Here is a 25,380-nt window from a genome sequence, read left to right on the forward strand (position 1 = left end):
ATATCAGAGTAACTACAAAGCCATCTATATATGTATATCAGAGTAACTACTAAGCCATTGATGTATGTATATCAGAGTAAATACAAAGCCATTGATATATATATATCAGAGTAACTACAAAGCCATCTATATATGTATATCAGAGTAACTACAAAGCCATTGATGTATGTATATCAGAGTAACCACAAAGCCATTGATATATGTATATCAGAGTAACTACAAAGCCATCTATATATGTATATCAGAGTAAATACAAAGCCCTCGATATATGTATATCAGAGTAACTACAAAGCCATCTATATATGTATATAAGAGTAACTACAAAGCCATTGATATATGTATATCAGAGTAACTACAAAGCCATCTATATATGTATATCAGAGTAACTACAAAGCCATTGATGTATGTATATCAGAGTAAATACAAAGCCATTGATATATGTATATCAGAGTAACTACAAAGCCATCTATATATGTATATCAGAGTAAATACAAAGCCCTCGATATATGTATATCAGAGTAACTACAAAGCCATCTATATATGTATATAAGAGTAACTACAAAGCCATTGATATATGTATATCAGAGTAACTACAAAGCCATCTATATATGTATATAAGAGTAACTACAAAGCCATTGATGTATGTATATCAGATTAACTACAAAGCAATTGATATATGTATATTAGATTAACTACAATGCCATTGATATATGCATATCAGAGTAACTACAAAGCCATTGATGTATGTATATCAGAGTAACTACAAAGGCATCGATGTATGTATATCAGATTAACTACAAAGCAATTGATATATGTATATTAGATTAACTACAATGCCATTGATATATGTATATCAGATTAACTACAAAGCAATTGATATATGTATATTAGATTAACTACAATGCCATTGATATATGTATATCAGAGTAACTACAAAGCCATTGATATATGTTTATCAGAGTATGCACGCAATTACTAAAGATTTATATAAATTTATAATGAAATAGCTAAAAGTAGTCCAAAAATAAGGCTATACAAAACACTGGTACTACCGGTCCTACTATAATGGATGCGAGACCTGGAAAATGAATATGGGGGATGAAAAGAAAAGCGATATATTTCATAACAAATGCCTCAGGAAAGTGCTAGGGATAAGATGGCAAGAACGGGTCAGCAAAAAGGAGCTGCTAAAGAGAGCAAAAATGGGACCACTAAGCATCGAAATTAAGAAAAGAAGATGGAAATTCCTTGGGCATATATTGCGCCAAAACCCTAACAACGACAGCAACATCAGCATGACCGTTGGGCACCAGAGGGAAGGAGAAAGAGAGGGCGATCAAAAACAACATGGCGCAGGACAGTAGACAAAGAGAGAGATAGGGCTGGTTGGCGATCCTGGAATGAGGCCAGAAACGCAGCTGCCGACCAAGATGAATGGAGACGCTCTGTTGAGGCCTTATTTGCCTCTTGGCAAGAAGAAGACAGATGAGATGAGAGTCCATTATTAATCCTTTCTTTTCCCTCCATTTACTCAAGTTCTGTTAAACATTAAAAAGCACATTCTTTTATAAAGAAAATTAATAGAAAGGTTAACTTTACCCGAGCCAAACGCATGCAAATAAACAGTATAGAATCGACCATCTGTACAAATCCGAACATCCTGAAAAGGCATTATCTCAACCCATGATACGAGACCTTGTTTCTACTCTGATTAGGTCTTCTTTAATAATTATACATTTATTCATCTCATAATGTGAGAACAGGTACATATTTCATGTGTCAGCTCAAAGATGGTGATGATGATGATGATGATGATGATGATGATGATGATGATGATGATGATGATGATGATGATGATGATGATGATGATGATGATGATGATGATGATGATGATGATGATGATGATGATGATGATGATGATGATACATATACTAGTTAGCTTATATATACACTACAGATTTTTTTTCCTTAGCTCTGTACACGTGTTGTACGCATATTGCAGCGCAATGGTTTCACCATACTGCATGAGATCCTTTAATTATATGTTCAGTTAACAGGTTCGTCTTACCTGAAATGATACACTCATCACGATATACTTAGTATAATCACTACGTATAATATTACGATAACTTAATGATATGTAATTTGGATTATAATATCGGTAATCTGCTAATATATACAGGGGAGTGTTGTAAAATTAAAAATAATAGACGTGTATTAAACAGATAATAAGTATTGATACTTCGTTTTGACATATATAGTATTTTCTGGAGGATAAAGTAAACATCTTTATAACAGTAAGGCAATAAAATAATTTTTCTTTAAATATTTGGCTCACGATATGCGAATGAGTTAAATTGTTGCTACTTTGCACAAGAAATAAAACATACATTAACATAAAAACAAGAAAATCAACGAACTGTCTTGAGAAAGTCTAAACGAACTTTGAAGGAGCATCTCAGTATGATGGCAAAAACAAAAATCGTACCAGTCAAGTCAGGTAGGAATCCCGTTCTATAGTGAATAAGCTTTTTAAATAAAGCAAAAAGGGAGAAAAAGAAGAACATATTATGAAAACAACAACAAAATCAGTAACAAATCGCCCAAGTTTGGTTTTTGCAAGAAAAATAAACAAGTATATCCACCTTCCAACCCTGGTCTTCTCAAATTGACAGTGTAACCACTCTTGGCTCATATCACACACCAACCTTTAACCTGACCACGCGTGTATAGTAAAGCTATTCCCTTTCCCAAGGGACTCGTGCCTCCACTCAATTAGGCAGGGTCCGCAATATGTTCTGTGTATCTGAAAGGAATTGCAAATAGCCTATACTATACACATGATCCTAGCCAAAAGGGAACGTATTTTACAACAACAACATCTAGCATCAATAATTAAGTCAAGACTTTTAAATTAAATTTAAAGCCAGAAAATGTTTCTTTTATGATTTGACTGTTTTTTACTGTAATTCATTAACATGCGATGACATCATTATTACATTACACATGAAAGCAACCTTCGAATATATAGTTAAGTGGCAAGAGACCATGGATATGCAAATTTATGAATTATGTAAATAGCTAGTAACAACAATGACAAATAATGTTAACGTATAATAAACGCCTGTTGGTAAGTTTCCTGAAGGGAAAAAACTTGTCGGATAGGTGGGCGCGGTCCGGGGGAATGGTGGGGGGGGGGGGGGGGTACTACTGACTGTATAGGCTATGAAGTATGTTGCCTTATGTAGTGGCAGATCCAGAATATCCGGGGTTGCGTGGAAAGTATTGATACAAACTAACATTACTGCCAGACTAGCGGTGTTTAAGAATACATCAGGTTAAAGTAAAGAATTGTCCGGCATGAAGCGTGCTGGGATTTTTATTTTCTTCTCGTATGCCTTGTTTCGATCAAAAATATGTTTGTTGCTAATTTTCAGTGCAAATAATAAAATGAAAACGAGAGAGGGGTCCCTCTCCCTCTTCCGAGGTCCGGCCTGTTATGGAACAAGACAGTGACGCAACCAGGGATTTTAAGTAGACGTGTTGAGGGAGTATTCATGCAAACAAAACAAAAAAATCCCAAATCAAAGAATTTAGCTGAAAATAATAGTAACACATTGATCATGTTATGGAAAGAATTAAATGCCCACCCTCTTCCCCTTTTTACATCCTACTTATGGCTTCTCCTTTAGAATGAATTGATTAATATTGTCACTACATCTCCTAGATTTAGGCCTACCTCAAATGTCACCATTCATCTAACTTGTACTTGATTCCTTGTCGCTGTTGGAGCATTTCTCTCACTGTCGTATTCAATGTAAGACATACATGCATGTAATAAGATGACGTATAACCTCAAAAAAAAAATGTCGCATATTTCATTTAAGACAAAAGTTTACATTTAATTTAACCAGTGTTTTAATTAACACAAGAGAATGATTTGGGGCTTGTTTCACAAATTTCCACTGACACTATAGCTTATGCTATGATATTCATATAATTCCTAATGTAACAATTAAACAACATTGAACACATGAATAGATTTAATTAGTCTGAACAAAAAAGATGAAATAGGTAAGGACATGAAAGGGCTACCGAGATCAGCGTACATTTACCTAAACAGGCTTTTGAAGGAGATAAGCAGTCCCCCCCCCCCCCTCTCTCTCTCTCTCGTCTCTTACCAAAATGTAACATTATGGTAATTTATTATAATGTCTCTACTGAAATGATCTTTCAATATTTCGATTATTCTCCAGATTTGTGTTGTTGTATTTGCATGGAATAACAACATGAGTATGAGAACAAGTATAATTCGCCTTGATATATGAATACAACTTGACAAACAAACCTGAGAAGAACGAGAACTCAATCTCGTATATATATATATATATATATATATATATATATATATATATATATATATATATATATATATATATACATATATAAATATATATATATATATATATGTATATATATGTATATATATATATATATGTATATATATATATATATATATATATATGTATATATATATTTATATATATATATATGTATATATATATATATATATATATATATACTAGTGAGTACTACTACAGCGCTACTATGCCAGAGTATGAGTATACTGCGAGTAAGGACTCACTACATAATCTGCTGTTTGATTATACTGCCATCTCTCAATGCATTTTTGTTTAGCCAAGCAAAACGCCGTAAGTTGAGCCAATGCTTGATACCTTATTTGCATATAATCATGTCACATTGTGTACTTATCGAACATTTTCGAGCTAATCTGGAATCGAATTGATCATTGTACTGCGAGAATCAAGTACATTGTGCAACCTGCTGATCAATTAACTCAAGTGGAGCCTTCAAATAGCACTATATATTATCATATCTGTGCCCTAAAAAAAGTGGAACCAGGACACTTGAATAAGACTCCTACTAGAAACACATATATTTGAAGATGACTGGAATTTGGAGTGTTATTATGTACCAAAGGCAATTATCTTAACAGCTTTCACGAGTTGATATTTATACAGTAGAACAGTTAACACACCCAACGTTCGTATTAACCAATTTGTCATGATCAGGTATCCAACAAAAGAGTGTAATCTACATCCACGGATAACATATAGAGTGAGTCTGTCAGCAACTCTAATAATCAAACTTGGAGTTTAGGTAGACAAAACCCCAACCATCAACTTCAGATTATATGATAGTGATCTTTATAAAGAACCACCGAACGCCACCCAACAGCTAAAAGAAAAATCTCGCTATACGTTTGGGAGGTATAGTAATTTAAAGGTCTTGTCTTGGAGCTGCCATTTTATAAATCTGTGACGTCAAAGTGCCAGTATAGGATTTTAAGCCTTTTCTTTCACTTTGTTCATCTTTTGATAGTTCCAGTGTATAAAATGTTGACAGTGCTGTCAATAGCAAAAGCACTGCCACCATTAGCACTATGTGTGGGATTAATGACGATATATTTCGCCCTGATCAAGCCTTCAGTCTTGTGTGTGAAGGAACAGTCAATCCGTGATATCTAACAAATGGAATAAGAAGTTTCTTAGCTGTTTGGGGAAGTTATTCATGGTAGTTATCTCTATCAACTAGATCAATAATAATTGTTGGGTTTGTGTCTCCTTGAAAACGTCCTTGCGCAAAACATTCATGTGAATTTTGGCAATAGTATATAAGCAAACACGTTTCTCTCCGGTATGATCTTTCTGTTAATAGTCGCCTAAAATGAAAATAAACGTTAATGATCAAGTTTCAATTGTTAGATTACGGGCAGTCACGTATAGAGGTTTCTTTCATTGATGTTGATAATTGTATTAGCACAAGAAGTTTAACAATGGTTGCAGCATTTAGTCTAAGTTTTCTAATCAAATTCTTGCTGGCAATCTAGTAATTGGATGGTAATTACAGTATCTTCAATCTCACCGTGTTGTAATTAAATTAGAGTATGGAAAAATGAATCTTTTTTTGTGAGTGGTTTCGTTTTGAAGTGAGAAAACTGGTAGATAACAGCGTATATATTGTGTACTCTTATAGAATATGACTTAGGTAGAAATTTGATCTTGATATACTATAGTCCAAGAAAGAGAAAAAAATCTAGTGCTAGTAATATTTCTAACAGCTATTCCGGACAGCTTTTGAAGTTATTCGTCTTTTGAATATGCTAAAAGTCTGGAATGTACATTTAAGGTTAAATTGATGATGACGGATGACGTCAGATCCCCAACAGATGTCTTGTTTAATCCGTTGTTTCAAATGTCCTTATAGCTCTACCAAAACTAGAATTTTGCAAAGCCTACTAGAGACTAATTCTGCTTTTCCCTTAAATGCCCGATCCCGATCTTACAGTAACAGTCTGCCCGTATCCCTTCCCACTGGCTGTTCCAACTCCTCACGTCTACGGAGCAGTGTTATTTATCATGAGGCAGTGAGCGATAGCCTGAAGAACAGCAGACCTTCTCAGCTGGATAGGGAGGTTATAGAAGGATCGCAATTCACAAAACATGTTCTTTTAACCTCATTTTAGCCTCTGAAGAAGATCCTGCTAGGATCGAAACGTCAGGCCAACTTACTTTTACACACTTATATAGAAACAGATCAAGTTTAGCAGTGGCGTGCACGGGTAGCAGGGGATGCACAACTACCCCTACTGATTTACGACAAGGGATTCTGTCCTGGAAGCCGGCTCCGATTTAGGGGGGTGGGGGGGGGGGCTGGGGTCCTCCCCTCATTTTGTTTAGATGTCAAATGATGCGTTCTGAGGCATAATTAGACTAGTTTATAACTTAGGTCTGTAAAAGTAGCTCTAAACGCAAGTTTGTGCTAATAACTAATAATGGATTCAAAATGTCCCCGACCGATTAGGGTAGAGTCCTGAACCTTTATGGGAGTGCTAGAGGCGCATCAAGGATATTGTAAGGGAGGGTTTGCTGCCCTGGGGTCATTTCAGCCTCTCATGTAGGGGGTGTGGGAATCCTCCTCCTAAGCACCCCCCCCCCCAAAAAAAACATAAGACGTCATATGGTGCATTATGAGGCATATTTAACTATAAACTAGGTCTATATAAGTAGCTCTAAACACAAGGTTGTGCTATAATAAACACTTGGTATATGAGGTTTAAAAAAGTTGGGGGTATTCACATGAGTAGTAGCGGTCTAATTCTTCGCCGGTTGAATACTAAACTCCCCCGGAACCCTTTTGTCCCGACTGACGATCAAGGAGGGGGGGGGGGGGCATGGCATGAAACTCGGCTGTGTAAATCGTCATTTTTCAAAACCTTTTAAAGGTGTTTAAAGAAATACAACCTAAACTGCATGACAGCCGTGTTGTTTTAATAGGTCTACAACAAATCAAAATGTGCCTAAAATCATCCTTTAAGGCAGGGTATCCCTAACTGTACCCCCCCCCCCCCCACGAACCCCCTGTGGATGTCACTTGTCAGAGATGTCCACGAACCCCCAACTTTTCGAGACACGATCTGAGTCATTGTTATACTATATTACGCATAACAGTGCTTCGTAAAAGATCAAGTATCACATGCATGGTAGGGTACTACTATGGCAACATATGCGTATGGAACGCGAAAAGAGTTTGTCGATAGGTACGACTTTTGTACATTACTAACTTATATGATATATCAGATTTTAATTCAACAAAAAGTACTCTAGTTTTGACTTTCAGAAACGTCTCACGACCCCTTGGGACGGACTCACGCACCCCCTGGGGGTTCATGCACCCCAGTTAGGGAACCCCTGCTATAAGGCAATGATATGAATAAACATAACGTATTTGTCTGGCGAACAGTGACCCAGTTCATATTTCACTTTGATGAAGTAAACAGTAGACTATAAATGCATTACTTGTTGTATGGACTGTCGAGCTTGTTGTATAGCCGAGGAGAGAGTAATCTGTGAGGTGATATGCTTCCTCCAACAATTTGCATTAATGCAGTATTTTGCTGAATTTTGTGAAGAGAGCTTTGGTGTTGAACATTATACCATTACCATTTGATGAACTGGTTTAATCATCTGTGATGTCATCAATGCAAATTATCAAAATTTGATCTCTGTTGACAACAAATTACCTTTGACCTTCACAAGACACAACACAGTTCTTGTGGCCACTCAGGCGGATTCATACACCAAATATGAAATTCAACTACCATGTACATTTTGAGACAACATGTTTACAAAATGCAAAGATATCACACACACACACGCGCACACATGTTTGAATTACATTCAGACCGAGGACCCCATTGTATTTTCCATTGTTCAAATCCACGTACCCTAACCTTAACAATACCCCATACAATAGAATTCTTCCGAGGACGTGGTTATTCTTTAGAAATGACAACCGAGGACCTGGAATTCTGTTGTTCAAGTCCTCAGTCTGAATACAAAACAAACGCACATACACACACACACTGCCACACATTGCGAGGACAACAAGGTACACATAATCTTCTTTTGCCCCTTGACATGGATTTTAACAAAAATTGAGAAACATTCTAGAATGGGTTTTGCTTTGTTTAATATTTATTGTCCTTGAGTAACTTTCAAATGTATTTAATGCAATAAGTAAAATGACTTACATAGCCTTCCCTATACACCAAATAAGACAGAAAAAAGAAGATATATTGCACACATTTTTGTAAAATGTTTAAAATGCAAGTACAAAATTGATCCAACACGAGCAAAAGAATACAAGAAATAAAAGAATCGTGAAATTTAAGTAGAAAGAGGAATGATTATCAGAAAGGCATGTTAAGAATGGACTTTAATTGGCACAGTTACATGAATACTTGTAATGAATACATATCTACTTTATGGCGGTATCTTACCATCAATGATAAGTTCATGAATATGTAATTGTCTGAATTAACAAGGTAAAGTTTGATATTGAAAGCAAACATGTGGGCTGCAAGGCTACAGAATATTAAAGTATCTACCATCTTTGGAACTTACATTAGTACATAAAGTGCAGAATAATAGCCCCCCCCCCCGCACCACTTCGAAACCATACCCTATGGAACCCCTTTCCCTATCATCCCCCTTACCCTATTGACCCCCTGTCCCTATCATCCCCTTACCCTATCGACCCCGTCCCTATCATCCCCTTACCCTATTGACCCCCTGTCCCAATCATTCATTCCCCTTACGCTATTGACCCCCTTACCCTATTGACCCCCCTTACCCTATCATCCCCCTTACCCTATTGACCCCCCTTACCCTATCATCCCCCTTACCCTACTGACCCCCGTCCTATATCATCCCCCTTACCCTATTGACCCATGTCCCTATCATCCTCCTTACCCTATTGACCCCTGTCACTATCATTCCCCCTTTCAAGAACAGACTATGGTTTAGAAGAAAAGCATTCCCTCGACCAAAGACTATCAACTGTGTTGATGATTTTAATATTAACTTAAATGATAAAACAACATACTAACCTTTCTACAAATGTAACCCACCATTTTACATGAAGTTGTTATCCTCCTGATAAAATGTCTTTTTCTTATCTATTTTAGCTTCTTTTTTTGTAAATGTTACTTCTACATTCGTTATGATATGCACATTTAAACATTTTGTCTCACCACCAAGGGGAGGGGATAGTACTTCTTTCTTTTTTGAAACACATTAAAGGCATCAGGCGTGTAGCCAGGAATTTGCCAAGGAAGGGGCGAAACTGTAGATTTGGCATTGCAAACTATCTAAGCGTAGCGCCACCATGGTTGGCGCGAAGCGTACAAGAAAATTTTGGCTGAAAATGCCTCCCAGATCGCTGGAAATGGCACTTCCCAGGCCTTGAAAGTTGCATCTTAACATTTTCTCTTTTGAAAATACTAGCAATATCATAAAAACATTAAAAAAAAAAAAAAAAATGCTCAAGGGGGGGCGTCTGCCCCCTTCGCCCCCCCCCCCCAACCTTGGCTATGCGCCTGAAAGGCATAACTGACAAAGTGCATCGTCATCGTCATCATCATTATCATTATTATTATTATTAATTTTTATTATTATTATTGTTATTATGATCAAGTTTTTGTGATATACTCTTAACTTGTGTACTTCCATTTATTAATAATTGTGACCATTCTGCTCAGAAAAAAAAAAAATGTTTATGTTTTATGATATAACTTCCCTAGATAGATAATAATCTTGAGTTTGGTGGCAAAACTATTCTTGAACAGGAACTTTTGTTCTCGACTTTGGTCAACCTCCCTCGGATATTTTTAATCATTTAACAGCAAATGTTTTGTTTTTGTTTTTATCCAGGTAATTAGCTGATAAGTCAGAGGAAGGAGTGCAGAGGAAATGCAAGTCTAGAAATTTATCTGTTTGTGCCAAATTGTCCTAAATCTTTGCTCAAAAAGTTAAATATTTGCTAAAGATTCATGTTTAAGAGCTGAGAACATTTTTTTCTTATATGCACTAGAAAGCTGACACTACATGGCAGCACACACACTGCTGATTTTGACAAAATACTTCAAGTTGCAACCATGCACCACACCCCCCCCCCTCCCGACACTCCCTCAACACATTTGTAACCACGCTAATGTAAACAGCTCTCTAGGGCCTTTGCCAGCAAAGCCTAGTTGCTGTGGTACTGCTCTAACTACTATTAGCTAACCTTTGAATTCTTAAGTGGTAAACCAAACTATGCCACCCAATTAATATACTACTTTTACAACCCCCATTTCCCTCTCCCCCCCCCCACCCCGCAACCACAGTAATCCTCTACCCAACCTTGTGACAACGTCAATACACATTGCTTACTGTGTAAGTGAGTAGACGATACACTAATGAGCTTAAAAGTTTATAAAAATCAATTAAAAATGATCAAAGGCCTAATAAATTACCAATTATAGTTTAACATTTATGTACAACACAATCGGTCTGTCCACACGCAGGACATTTAAATCATTTCATAATATTATTAGCACACATCAATAACAAGAAAAATTTCTCTTAAATAGCCACACATATGCATAGCGACAGAAATCAGCTTTTTTTAAATTCATAATTATGTTAATTAGCTGTTTCTCCAAGTGGATGACAAGAAAGATACATCACTGCTGGAAAACAAATATTTCTAGAAGTGATTTACGTTAATATTTCTAAGGGTATTAAGATTCTTTTCAGGTCTGGAGGTAAATGGATTATAGCAGTTGCCCTTACTTCACGGCCCTGTACATTCGTTTAATTTAACCTATTGGACGATACAAGAACTAAGAAACAAAAAACAAAACAAGCCATTTGAGATCAAAATACCCTGTCTGGTATTCTGGATCTTAGGAGCATCACAGGTTTTAAAAGCACACCATAAAAAATAATTGTTTTATTGCCAAGAAATAAAAAATGAGAGTGAAAAATTTGGGCTTGACTGGTAAAAAGAGTTGTACATGTTGACCATCACCATCATACATCTGTCCTTATCACATGATGGTACTATCTCTCGAGATTGTCAGATTAGCAAAGACTGTTGTTTCCAACAAGAGCGATGATTGACAGATTTGACGAAGGCTGTGGTGGTCTGTTTGTCTATCTGTCTTGGACAATCAGACATCTACGAACTACAACCCTGTTTGTTCTTTTTTAATCTAGTATCTAAAGAGCTAACAACACCCATTAGATTAGTTCATGATGTTAAGTTGAAAGCCAACACACGGACTGATTTCATGCCATGATTTGCATTTACTTTCCAAAGTGAAGATTTCTACGTAAGCATACTGGTTGCCTGCCCATGGGACAATCTGCAGTGCGTTTTGAAGGATTCCACATAGAATAGTCAGTTGTAGCACTTTAAGATATCATTTGCAATGAAAGGTATAACTATGACATGTTTTCATATGTTCTATGATGACACATCACTATTCTCTGGTGACAGCAGAAGAACTATCAAACCCTGAACAAGTTGTACATTTCTTGACCATTCACTAAGACTTTAAGTGACAAATATTTATATCTTGGACAACGCTGTCCTTAATAGTTTGCGGTAATTTCTAATAATCTGGCATTTGCTTCTTTTTTCCTTCCCTGATTCATAAAGCTTTACTATCTTCTTCAAAGAGAGTCAAAATGAAGTTTATAACTTATCTTTACTAACATCCCAAAATACCAGCTTGATAATAGCAATAATTTCACTTAATTAAGATTTAATTCGTTAACTAGCTTTCCTTTCTTTACGAGAAATCGAAAACAGTGGCTAAGAAAGAAAGAATGGATGTAATTAGATTGACTGAAAATAAGACAAAAGCAAAAAATGTTATGGAGTACTACAACCTTACAGAAACAAAACAAAAACTATATAATTCCCATTAGTATAGAACCCCCAAGTTTGGGGGTTTTCTCAAACTGATGATCGAAGGATATTACAAAATCATTTAAAAAAAAAACAATCGCTCCATTTCATTCTAAAATAATTTCTCTGATAAACTATATTCTAAAGATCAATTTTTTGCTAAATTAATTGTTTGCTATTTCAAAGGCCTTTGCATATTGTTTTGTTTTTCCTCCCTAATTTAAAACTCAAATTCAAATAAATGTAAAAGTATCTCAAAAATCAAACAATATAAACAAAAGAATAATACATGGAAAATTCAAGAAGGCAAAATAGAAAATGAGAATAGATTGTACGACAAGTTTGTAAGTAGACAGAACGTGGCAGTTGAATGTCTGTATTGTTGGAAAGATATCAAGTTGATTTGGATCATGATCTTGTTATAGTTGCCATGAACACAATGTCAAGTAATGTCGACAGCCCATCAATCTAGTTGAAGCACTCAACCAGAAACCAGTCCTCAACAATTTCCGGGACTACTTAAAACAGCACTCAGCTACAACCCTACCCCTCAAACCCATAGCAACACCCCAATGTAGCAATCCAAATGTAGTCCTCTGTCAGCTAAATATTTTATCTAGGACAGTTTACTCACCCAGTAACCCCCCACCTTTAACCAGACTGTTTCATTTTGATGGGATGGTTTGATAACAACTGGGGTTTAACAGATGAAAAGTAAAATCCAATCTTTACCTGAGTATCTGATGTGTTACGGTCTCCGAGTACAGTCTGAATATTCATATATTTGAGCATTTTTTATGTTTGCTGTGTAGCCTTTTCTTTAAACTTAAACTACATATTGAAATAAATTATCAGCAAAAAAATTATGATTATAAAATATTGATGACCAGAAAATTTGAGCAAGAAGGCCAGTACTAAACTTTAAGGAAGAATTAGTCACCACAAACTGACAATATAAAATTGTGATAACACAAAATATGACAGCAGGCAGAAATATGACCTATTTTCTTCAAGCTGGTAACTTTAAATTCTTTTTTCTTCTTCAAATGTTTAAAATTTTTGCCATCTTTTTTAAATACTTCTTTGGTTACATGATGCATGATAGACTAACCTTTGCTCATACATGAGATGAACTAGCGTGAAGACTCCAAGTGGTTACATGCCTTGACAGCATATGCAGGACAAATTTCAAATTGTTTATTTATTCAGGTATATATATATATATGTCTTGCAGAATGTTATATCAGGGAACTGCTACTTGGGAACTAACTTTGAATGAAGTTCTATGCATTTTTTCCAACTACCAAGTGATAACAGTTGCCTACACTGATCAACATCGGTTGAAGCACACACAGCGAAGATGAATTTGCAAAAGTTTTCATAATATTTAACTGTGAACCCATATAAAACCCACTTGCAAAATACGAGAGCCAATAAAGTTTCCTGTGTAGAGATATCCTGTGTACAAATATTTCAAAGTTTTGACCCCTCATGACCTTAAATGAACTCTGACCTACACCACACACACACAGCAACTTGACTGCATAGGTTACTTGTCTGCCTACGGTTAGTAACCAATAACGTTTGCTTTGCTATTATATTTTGAATAATGCTGATTCTGAAGGCATATGTTCCTCTAAAAAATCCCTTTTGGATACCCCCTTAATAATGATTTTTAATGAACTAATCTTAAATGTTAAGTTCTTTATATCTCTTACAAATGAGTATTTCTTTCTCTTTTGTCAGCTGCTTAATAAACCCACTGTTTTCACTTTCTTATCGTCTCTGGATGAGACAAACTAAATTCGCAGATAAATTAAAGATGAAAGGAAACAAACCAAGGATTGACTTTAAAGGTTTAAGCTACACTTCTTAAGTTTTAAGAAATCTCTTTTGAGTTTTGTCCACAATTTTACTAGACCTACAGAGGAATTAATAAAGATTGTAACTGCTGATCAAACCAAGACACCCTCCCTAGATTATTTCACCAAATGAAGCATTAACACTAGACGAAGAAAACTAATTTCGAATTTGACCCTCAATATTTCACCTCATATATTTGTTTCATACTAAACAGGAATAACTTTGGGTTCACACATTGTGTAGAAGTATTGAAGGCTGTGAGGTATGTCTCTCATAAAATACTATGGTTCAATTGTAAAAACAAACTGCTATAACATCTTTGCGTAATTTGACTATATCCTCTTTAATAGAATTTTGTGATGTGATAACACATAAATAATTCCCTGTATTAGTGAATCACAAGTAAATGGCAAATTGCAAAAATTAAAACACTGTGACCTTTATTTATAAAATTGGTACGGAGACAAATTAATGCTAATGTCGAACATTATTTATGAGGTTTTAGTGCCGCATAATAGGAAAGAATTGATTAAACCCGACACAAAGTTACCTCATGAAGGCTTGATCATGTGACCGGTGGCTAGACAATGGTTCCATTTAAGTTCTTATCTTTTTCGCTAAATATCTACTGTGTTTGATACATAAATTTGGTCAAAAAGCATGGTTAAAAATAAACAAAATGAAAATAAAGTGTATTATGGTTTGATAAAAATTAAAAAAAAAAAAGTAGCTAAAAAAACGTTTTTATCATGATACCTATGTACGGGACAAACCCTGCATCTACTTGCACCTAACTTGGAAGAAACTTGTAAAAGATGTTGAAGGATTATTTCATTTAATTAGCAGCTTCTTCCAAGGCACGGGCCTCTCTTTAACCGGAGCAGCATTTACTCTTTTCGTCCCCTTTGGAGCCTTCTGTCGGTTTCAGAGCTGGTGGAGGACGAAGAGGCAGAGATGTGGTAATGAATGTGAGGTGAGATACGGAGGTAATGTGGCTCAAGGAGATACAAACCCAACAATCATTGCTGGTCTGTATGATACATATAAACTCTGATGAACAGATTCCCACAAAAACAGCTACAAAAACTCTTATTCCATTTGGGAGGTATCACAAATTTCATGTTCGTTCACAAACGAGGCTTGATTAAGTCTACATATGACATCATTTCGGTGACATACACTTGAAGTTTTACTGGCTTTCTTTAATTTATTAAGTTTGTTCTTTTTTATTTTGTTCCTTCTGGTAATAGTGATGGGTGTTACAAATTATGCCGAATCATAAATATGCTTAACGAGAACTAATACTGGCCACTGGTTTCAGTGTCAATGATAATTTTACTTCCACCGTTTTAAATTGATGAGCAAAAAACGGCCAAAGTGAAAAGGAATCACCTCTTCCTGGCAAAATGAAATCACAGATTGATGAAATGGCAGACTATGACATAACTTTGAAATATGATAACTCCCAAATGGAGTAATATTTTCCTTAGACATTTCAGGAAGTTGTAGAGATATGAACATCACTATTGTAAAAAAAACTAATCATGATGGTTTGGTTCACTTTTATTCTTTTAATCGACAGACAGACTTAACAATAGCAGCAACATGAGTTTCACAAAATTCTTCACAGAGCATCTAAACTGAGCAACTTGGCTAGGTTATACTTTTGCTTCTGATCAAAAACTTAGGTAGGTAGTTTGAAACCTGCCACTGTTGGGCTGAACCTTTCACAACTATTGAGTATTACATACCACTAGTAAAGACCGGAAAAGTCAAATCTGTTATCTCAATCCAAACTCATTCCAAGAACAAGGAAATTAAACAGACACTTCAATGGTTTGCTATTTGAACCATTAAAAACGAACTTTTGTAATGAAACATCTGAAATATATGGAACATATGAAACCGTACGAGAACAATGAAACCATAAGATTTGGGAAGACAAAACATTTCAGGTTGTGGACTAGATGGTGACTATTTTACTTATTAGGAGATGTTTTTAGATATTTCTAGCGGTATCTAATTGTCTGAATATTACAATATTTCTGAATATACAGAGTGTCAGCTCAGTGGTTAACGCCGGTGCCTTCCAATCATAAGGTCCCAAGTTCGAGTCACAAGTTACAGAGTTGTTGACAATTGACAGTTCAAAATCATGGACGTTAAAATATGAATCTAAGAGACTGACTTCGGTCAGCTTGCAGCTTTTATAAGCCAATGATGGCATCTTCACGAGTTCCTGCTTGCAGGAGGATCTAACATACATACATACATACATGACTCGTTCAGAGTTAAGGAACAACCAAAACCCTACATGCAGCTTAACAAATGACTCACAGATCAGGCTGCTGTCTGCGGCTATGACTTTCTTCATCGCTTTACTGTCGGTCTCATCTTGTACCGACTTCTTCATGATATCGTTGAAGGCCATGGAAGTAACACGGGAGAAAAACTGCTCCACATTCTCATCTGCGAAGAGTACACAAAATAGGGCAACTTTACTCGGTTGGAGGAACTTCATTGTGACATCATCATCATCAGATATATTATTTACAGCAGGTCTTGACCAAAAGCAGAGGTCACCAAAGGTCATAATCATCTTGATTTCCTCACCAGGCTTCATATAGACTGAACACGGGCATACCACGACGATGATACGGTCGTAGCAATGAATGTCTTATTACTTATACTATGCATAGCAGTTTTAAGGGTATGTGTATTTTGCTCCCCAACCATGACAAAATGAGAATATACTAATTATAAAATAAAACAAAATAACTACTCTGTGTTATGTCAAGAGAGTTTTTTATTGTGTAAAGGTTATGTGTGTCACGTGTTTGTCCTGTGTTAAGCCTCTATTATGCTAATGCAGTAACATATTCACGTTCACGTTATACGGTGATGTAATTTATGTTATTGTTTACTGATTTCTAGTTCGTTAGTTTAGCAATTAGTCAATTAAATGGCTCAACCTCTCTTCCCAAAGTGACTTTTACTTCTGTGGCTCTCTATTTCTTTTCTATATTCATGCCCGGACACCTATTTGGATTTTACTGGCGAAAAGCTTCATTCAAACCGCACCATGCTCTATAGCTACTGGCGGGGTCTTCTCTTGTTAACCATCTTAGTAGCGTATGAGTAGCAAATTGGCTCATTGGAAAAGTATTTCATCCAGATAAATTATACCTTGCTTTAAAACTTCTAAGAAGCCAAATGCCCTTCATGCGTATTTCACGAACAAAAGAATTTTTTAATGCCAAAACAAACCCATTTTCTCCCCCTCCTCCCACTCCCCACCCCCCAATCTTACCACCCATTTTGCTATAAATATTGGCATAACATTTTTTGTAACTATCTACAAGGAGGATGTTTTCTTGAACATTGTTTGAATGCTCAATTGTGATGCAAATAACATTGATTAGGAACTGTAGTAACGTTAGTCAGTGCAATACCGACCAAATCAAGTTTATTTTGCTAATAATAATATTATGCCCCGGTTATATTGAGTGATTATCTAGGATTCCCCAAGGGTCAGTAAGCCAAAAGAAGCTTATTTCAAAACCTATCCTTGCGATGATCATGAAAAACTATTGGCTTATATCAAGCCTTCTCTTTTCAATGAGTTTTCATAAAAATCATGGGTCAGGTGTGTGTTGCACCAATTCCAGCTCCCGAGACGGCCACATTCAGGTTCTCATCAGACAGACAATGAGTGTACTGTACCTCTACATTGAGTCACTTCTCTCTTAATATACAATCATTGGTCTTATATTGGGTGTAAATACATTGTATGTCTTACTTGTTAAGGATGACAGTGCCCAGAATTCGGCTCCTAATTTGTTGGCAAGTTTGATGGCGTTTCCTTCCACTTCCTTAAACTGGGCAACTTCCTAAAATGAAATCAAAACATTGGCATATTCACTCTCTGACTTTTGGTGACTGGTATATTAAACACTAGGTCATTACATTGGAAATGGCCAGAAATGGTCATGCTCAAAAGATGTGCAGAAATGTCTCTGAAGCTACAATATCAGAGTGTAACAGTCACGTGGAGACAGGTTAGTGACAAGCCTTGTAATTTATACGCATCATCAAACCGCCTTAAAGAAGACTCCTTTATTTCATTTTTGAAACCAAATATGATATTTACTGTGATCAAATTCAAATATGCAGCAAATTCAACTCTCCATTAATAATAATAAAATACAAATATTTAATCTGCATACTGTATATTTGCTATAGTTGATAGGCATGATATAGTTGACCCAGCTCTGTACCATTTCAATTATGTGAAATTCAGAGACAATTTGTTATAGCCTGGTAAAGTCAACATTTCATTCAACCCAAATACCAAAAGATATTAAGAAAAATAAATATTCTTAAGCAAAATCCAAACAGTTTAATGGAAAACTTGGAAGCACTGGTCTTATTAATATATATATATTAAAATATCAATTAAAAATATTTATGTAAGTATAAAGAACCAAAGTAAACCCAACTATAGATCCTATCCAAACTGTGAGAGGAGTAACTTTTCAAACCTATCAAGATGTCCACGCAGTTACTTGTCACTATTCCTAACTGTCTCAATAGTACTCCATATTCACACAATTCTATCCTTTTCCATTTTACGTATATTTTGGTGTTTGCAATGATTTCTTTTCTAAATTTGACGATGGCATACACTCTTCCCAAAAGTCATCTCTTGAATGGCGCCAGTTATCGTCTTTCAACTCCAGTAAATAACATCAAAACAGGTTAAAGCTGACACGCTTGAGTTAACTTCAGTTATTTACAGACAATTATTAAACTTACACAGATGTCCTTCTTAGTTCCTACTAAAAACAAGAAAGCTGCCTCCTTCATTTCTTTGACCGCCTCCGCGTGCCACGTCTCTGCGTGTTCCAGGGTGAATTTGTCCGTTAGATCGAAGACGATGATTACGACTGAAAGAGAGAATGAAACATCATCCTTTCCAAATGAAAACAAAATAACCAACAATTTATATATCTCAGGGATCACCATGCTTTTTAAGAATAAAATACTGTAAAGTATCCTCGATAAATACAAGCGTATAAAGTGAACGTTTTTTAGTACATCCCTCACCAACCATGTGAATCTTCCTCGTTACTTTACTAGACTTCACTCTGTGCAGTGAAGTAATGTACAAAATGCAATGTACATACATACATACATACACGCATACATACACCCATACATACACACATACATACATACACCCATACATACATACATACATACATACATACATACATACATCCATCTGTCTGATTTGACCTACACAGAAGTGTTATACGTACAGAAGCAGCGTCAAAAAACTTACTATACACAGCTACTGTCAAGGAACAGAAAATGGTTGACTTTTATCTGAGATGACAAGTTTTCAACTCAAGTTTTTGCACATGAGAGTTATTTTCGGGGAAATATCCATTCTGCATTCGGTGACCCAAGGTAAAATTGTCATGACTGTTTTACATAAAATATGCTATATGAGCACAATATTTTTTAACCAGTTTACCTCCTTGAAACCGTATTTAATGTCTCCCTGTTTCCAAAAATTCATGAGCGCAATACATAATTCTTTGTTGCATCTGTGTCACAATAGATGTTCACACCTTAGACTTGGCCTACCATACTTTCACAGTAGACATGTAGATAACCTAGCTTGCTTGACAAACAAACAAACCAACCTATGGGTGGAGGTTTTTATTGTCATGGAGAAGGTTTCAGCACCAGCTGATTGCACCATATTTGAGTAAGAAGCAGTACCTCGCCATGTTCGTATCCACCAGCTACAGTTGTGAATACAAAGTATGCAAATATAAATTTTAGCAATGAATGCCAGCATCTACTTCAACAACATTTAAGCCATTTAACTTACCATGAGCTCCCCTATAGTACGCTGCTGCGATACACTTGAATCTTTCCTGTCCGGCTGTATCCCAACTGTGATGAAAGACAACATCAGGAGACGGTGAAACAATTTAAACAAAATAACAAGAAGACCGTGCATCATAAGCAAATCATCAATTACATCTTTGGTCATTTTTTGTTTTCCATTGAAGTTTGACATCCTCTCTTGGTGCTTTGTACAGTAACATAACAAACTACATAAGTTATGTGAGGTACTGTATTTCTAGAGATGAGATCTCTACAGTACACAATCATAAGTTTTGTAAACAATCTTTGTTTTCCAGGAAAATTTGTTGCCCCAAAATATGTACTTCCTGTTAAAGTTTACCTTGACGTCCGGAGGGAAGACAGAGAAATAAGAACCCATGTCATTACTAACTGATATTCCTGCATATCGACATGAGACTTACATTTGTAAGTTGAACGGAGTGCCGAGGACCTCAAATCTTTCCACTTCAAAGTCGACTCCTATAGTAGCCTTGTAGTCCTTGTCAAATACTTCATTGCAAAACCTGTTCACCAGGCACGTCTTGCCAACGGAAACATCCCCGACAACGATGCATTTTGACATTTGTAAGCTGAGAAGAAATATGAAAGTTACTGTAGTTGATGGTGATGGATGGGATACATTGCAATGCATTGGAACGTAGGACATAGATTTGAGCAAAAATTATTACCTATGTCTACTTTTCAAGTGACTTTTTTGGTTGCCAATTTTCAGCCATTTCACCACATCTACTGAGTATTGTACCCAAGAAAGAGATTGTACAGTATTCAATGAAACTATTAACCACATTACTGTTGACACCCTTTAAAATTCTCCTCAAACAAATATGAATTAGAGATTAAGTATTGATTCAATTTCGATGATAATGTCACCTAGATAATAAACTGACACAAGTTTTATCTTGGTATTAATATGTAAAGTTCTGCACACAAACATCTCACCAGAAAGTTTCACTATATTTGATGTTTCTCTGTATTGGAAATTGAAACTTGATTATCTACAGTGTACTGATGAACTATTAAGGGAAATAATCGATCCAAGATATGTAAATAGAATTTATGTAAAACTTTGCATTTAGAATAATCTCAATTGAGAAATCGAGCTTCTTGTGGTCACATAACATCAACAACACACCAGCCTGCACACCATTGAAGACACCTACATTGCTATTGTGACTGACACTCAAAGACATTGAAAGAGCATTTTATACAGTCCTGTGCAAAGAAGGAACAAGGAAACAGGGTACTGTCACATTATATTGAAAGTGTTGAAGGTCTACAACAGGAACTTAATTCCTCACTGTAAAAGATTAAACAATGGACACAATTTAAATAAACAAAATACAAAAGCTTAATAAAATGAAACTAAGGCATGTGACTCATGTAAGGATGACCGCAGGCAGTAAATACTTCTGATTTATATAAACAGAGTACAGACCATTAAAATAACTATTGTACAATACTATCAGTAGGGATTACATTTCATTCCCACTGGTTTAGATTCCAGAGAAATCACACAAGAAACATCAGAGGCTCATCAAACAAAGTAAATGATTTATACAGTCTCAGGATTCTAAGGGGAAAAAGTACTGGATTTCACCTCTGAATGCCCCCCCCCCCCCAATTGCAAAACATAAGCTACAAAACACAATGAGGTAGGAGGAAGCAACTGTTTGCTTAAATTTGCTAACTAACTAACCCTGCATAGGGGAGCCAGCATACCATCGTTCACTTTGTTCTCAGGGTGCATTGCAGAAATTTAGCATACATTTCAAAAATACATAAAAAATGCAGAATCTAATAATCTGATAAAATACTGATTTGAAGGTGAAATGATCTTGTCAGAATTGGGAAATATTAAAGCACAGTTTGTACTAACTGATATGAAGATTTACTGAGATTTTATTACAGTGTATACATACATCTTTTAATCCTTCAAAGCTTCATTCCAAAACCATGAAAATGATGGCAGGAGTAAATTAGATGGTTGCGTATCTAACTACAGATAATGTTTGAAAGAAGTTACGATGCATTTATCTAAAAGTATTATGTACAGTGCATGCAACTTACCCAATGCTACCAGTTTTATTGGAAGCACACAAATTCCTGACACTTGGATGGAAACTTGTTACCTCATATGGCGATGCATCTTTCCTGTATGGCTGTAACAACAAAATGATATACGATGTTTGTCAGAGAAAAGCATTCTAAAACATTAAACAGGGAATATTTGGTGTTCAAATTTTTTGTAGCATTTTGAAGTCTCTGAATTTTGTCTCTTATAGAAAGACTAAGAAAGTATGTGTCCCTTGTAAAAGATTGCTATACATTTTTATATTCGTACAGCAATTTGCCTTTATTGTATAACATTTTGCGATGCCATACTGAATAAATTATTCCCAGAGTTAGAAAAGTTTTCAGAATGTCATATTCTTAGTTATCAAGAACTTATCAAGCTTTCCAATTGGATTGTGTCATTTGCTATTTATGATACAAGGATATTTAGAATCCTCCAACAGTCAAATAGACTTTACAGAATGATAGCTTAGAGCTTGCTAATACATAATCCTTTTGTTTTCTCTTTCTTTTGTCAAATAAATTACTTAATTGTTGGAACACTTTGTTACTTAAGGCAGATGTTCTAATCTCCAGACAAAATTTGATTTCTTAAACTTTTTCTAAATTATGATCACAAATGAGCCACAACTGTTCCTGTGTTAGGAACATGGACGAAATTCACTTCTTTTTTTCAAGAAATAATTGTATAAAAATTCTAATGTCGTTCAGTAATAAAGTTAGCATGACTTCTGCTAATGCCAGTGTAACATTTTCTTATACACAGCCTCACACAGCCTCATTATTGCAGAGGTGATCAAGCTTATTGCCTCTATAACAAACTCAAACTACTGCACCAACCAACACCTAAAATCATTACTTTGTTCCTAATCCTAAGATGTTTTGACTCTGTACTAATGTAGGCTTTTGAACCCAATTTTTTTTTATATATCACAAATTTGGGCCTAACTTTAGAATCTGTACCATATGAATGGGAAAGCTTACTTCGAATTGGCAGAATAACAACTGCATAATCCGGTTAGGATTAGGAGATAGAAGAACGGGAGGTGGAGATAGGGAGTGATTACATGAATGTTGGAGAGAGAAAGTAAGCGGGATATGGATTAACAGAAATAGTCGAATGGTACGGATTCTAAATTAGTACCCAACTTTGTTTAGTTAAATTTTCCCATACTCCGTACTTTCCCCAAATCTCACAATTTTGTTGGATGGGAAATTGGGAATTTGCCTATATTTGTGAAGGACGGATTGACAGGTTGGTTATTATTAAGACCTTTCCAGCAGTAGGTCACTCAATACAAAACTCTTGACAATAACAAACATTTATTTAGCCTAAGCCTATGCTAATCGATTAAATTAATATAAATCAAAGCATCTGTTTTTTTTCATTTCTGAGTCAGTGCTTCTACTTGAGTCACCTTATTAAATTCACAATGTTTGTTATTATATTCTCAAATGTAAGTTAAACCTATCACCCTGCTGTTGCCCAGTGGCAGTGCGTGTAAGTTACAATGGTCTAGCCAAGTGAACAACTACCAAGTAATGTCATGCCTAACTTTAGGCCTAACGTGAGGCATATGACTGAAAATCTGCAATGTCTAACGTAACATGGTGTAGGCTAAAGTTAGACCAGTAACGACTTACATCAGGAAAAATTGAAATACTTCTGTCTCCAACACGTTTTCCAGAACTCATGGTTTAGTTAATGCAAATTTCCTCGACCAAGATTAATCGGCTTCGTATGTTCCCCTTGGATATCAATGCATCTACAGCACAAAACAAGTATGACTTCGCATGAATACAGTAATGTCAATTTCACAATATATACAGTGTGCAGTGTAAATATTACACAGCAGGGAAGTTTGTGTACATTCCCTTGATACTGTAAATAGTGCAGAACTTGCAAAATTAGATAGCTTAAGATGATAATTTGAGCTAACTAGTTGATCCACATATCGTATACTCTAAATTTGTTGACCATAACAAAAAATGATTCAAAAGTTTTTTTTTTTTTTGGAGAATTTGTCGCCAAACTTTACGACGCTGTAAAATCAAAGACACGGTTCACTTTGTGTGGTTGTAAAATTTCCAGGTGGGCAGCTGGTTGTATTATTATACAAATCGATCTATTATTCTAAACAGTTAGATTCAATTTGATAAAAAAAAATCGGATTATGTTTTCCTTGTCCGTTGATATTTATGTTATGCATTATGTACAGCCATAACTATAGTAGAATGGTTTACAGATTCAAGGCATGCCACCGCTACAATAAGTTACTTTTTCAATAAGTTAAATTGCATGTATATACAGTGGCGTAGGAAGGTACTTTTGAGTGGGGGGGCTGAAGACTGATGGCCGGCCTGGGGGAGGGGTCTAAGGGGAGGGGGTGTCCCCCTCCCCTTTGGAATTTTTTTGCATTTCCAGGTGGCCTCAGATGCAATTTGGTGCAATATAGCACACTTCAACCCACCCACTCCATTTTGTATATAATTTTGCATTTTCACCTGGCTTTAGATGCAATTTGGTGCTCCAAATGAGATTTTTTTCTCATTTGGAAATGAAAAAGGGGTTTTCTGACTTACGAAGCGGGGGGGGGGGGGGGCGGAATGATACTTCCGCCCCTCCACATTTTTCACCGGGGGGGCTGGCGCCCCCCAGCCCCCCGGTTCCTACGCCCTTGTATATATACATACATGCCTACATACATACATGCTTCTTTATTTAGCCATTTATAAGAATGCTTTGCAGCGCTATAGTAGTACAATAGTAGTACCCTTCGTTGCACCCTTTGGTGAATTCCCAAATTCACATTTTTACAGTTACACCAAGGGAATAAATTATGCAAAGCGTTAACTCGGAACACATTATCTCAAATACCATTTAAATAATTCAGGTGGTGGTGATATTGAAGTCTCGTGTAGCGGGTTAGCAAATCGCGAGGGCTGGTAAATGGAATTGGATTATTGTGACTTGGATACAGGACTACTGTACGTACTGTGCTTGGTGACCACTTAGTATCGTGGGGGTCGGGGTCGACATTCTCTACGAAAACATTACAAATTTATAACTGTGTACACGCATCAATTAAGTCAGAGTAATTGAGGGATGGGAACTAAATTATACGGTGCTATGGTTTTGCAATATAGGCCTACGGGCGAGCCTGCGAGGACCTTATGTTC

At 35.9% G+C, this 25,380-nt stretch overlaps 1 protein-coding gene across 1 annotated transcript; it reads right to left on the reverse strand.

Moving 5' to 3' along the window:
• Positions 1-15,055: 15,055 nt before the first annotated feature.
• On the reverse strand, positions 15,056-24,061 carry LOC139980723 (ras-related protein Rab-34-like). Its single transcript, XM_071992590.1, has 8 exons — positions 23,845-24,061; positions 22,195-22,286; positions 20,529-20,696; positions 20,087-20,151; positions 19,000-19,130; positions 17,984-18,074; positions 16,522-16,653; positions 15,056-15,114 (listed from the first exon to the last, which is right to left on the reverse strand). The coding sequence occupies exons 1-8, from the start codon at positions 23,893-23,895 to the stop codon at positions 15,056-15,058; spliced, it is 789 nt and encodes a 262-aa protein (XP_071848691.1). The 5' UTR covers positions 23,896-24,061.
• Between the last annotated feature and the right edge of the window lie 1,319 nt (positions 24,062-25,380).

Source organism: Apostichopus japonicus, chromosome 15, assembly GCF_037975245.1.
Source record: "Apostichopus japonicus isolate 1M-3 chromosome 15, ASM3797524v1, whole genome shotgun sequence".
In the NCBI taxonomy this organism is placed as follows: domain Eukaryota; kingdom Metazoa; phylum Echinodermata; class Holothuroidea; order Aspidochirotida; family Stichopodidae; genus Apostichopus; species Apostichopus japonicus.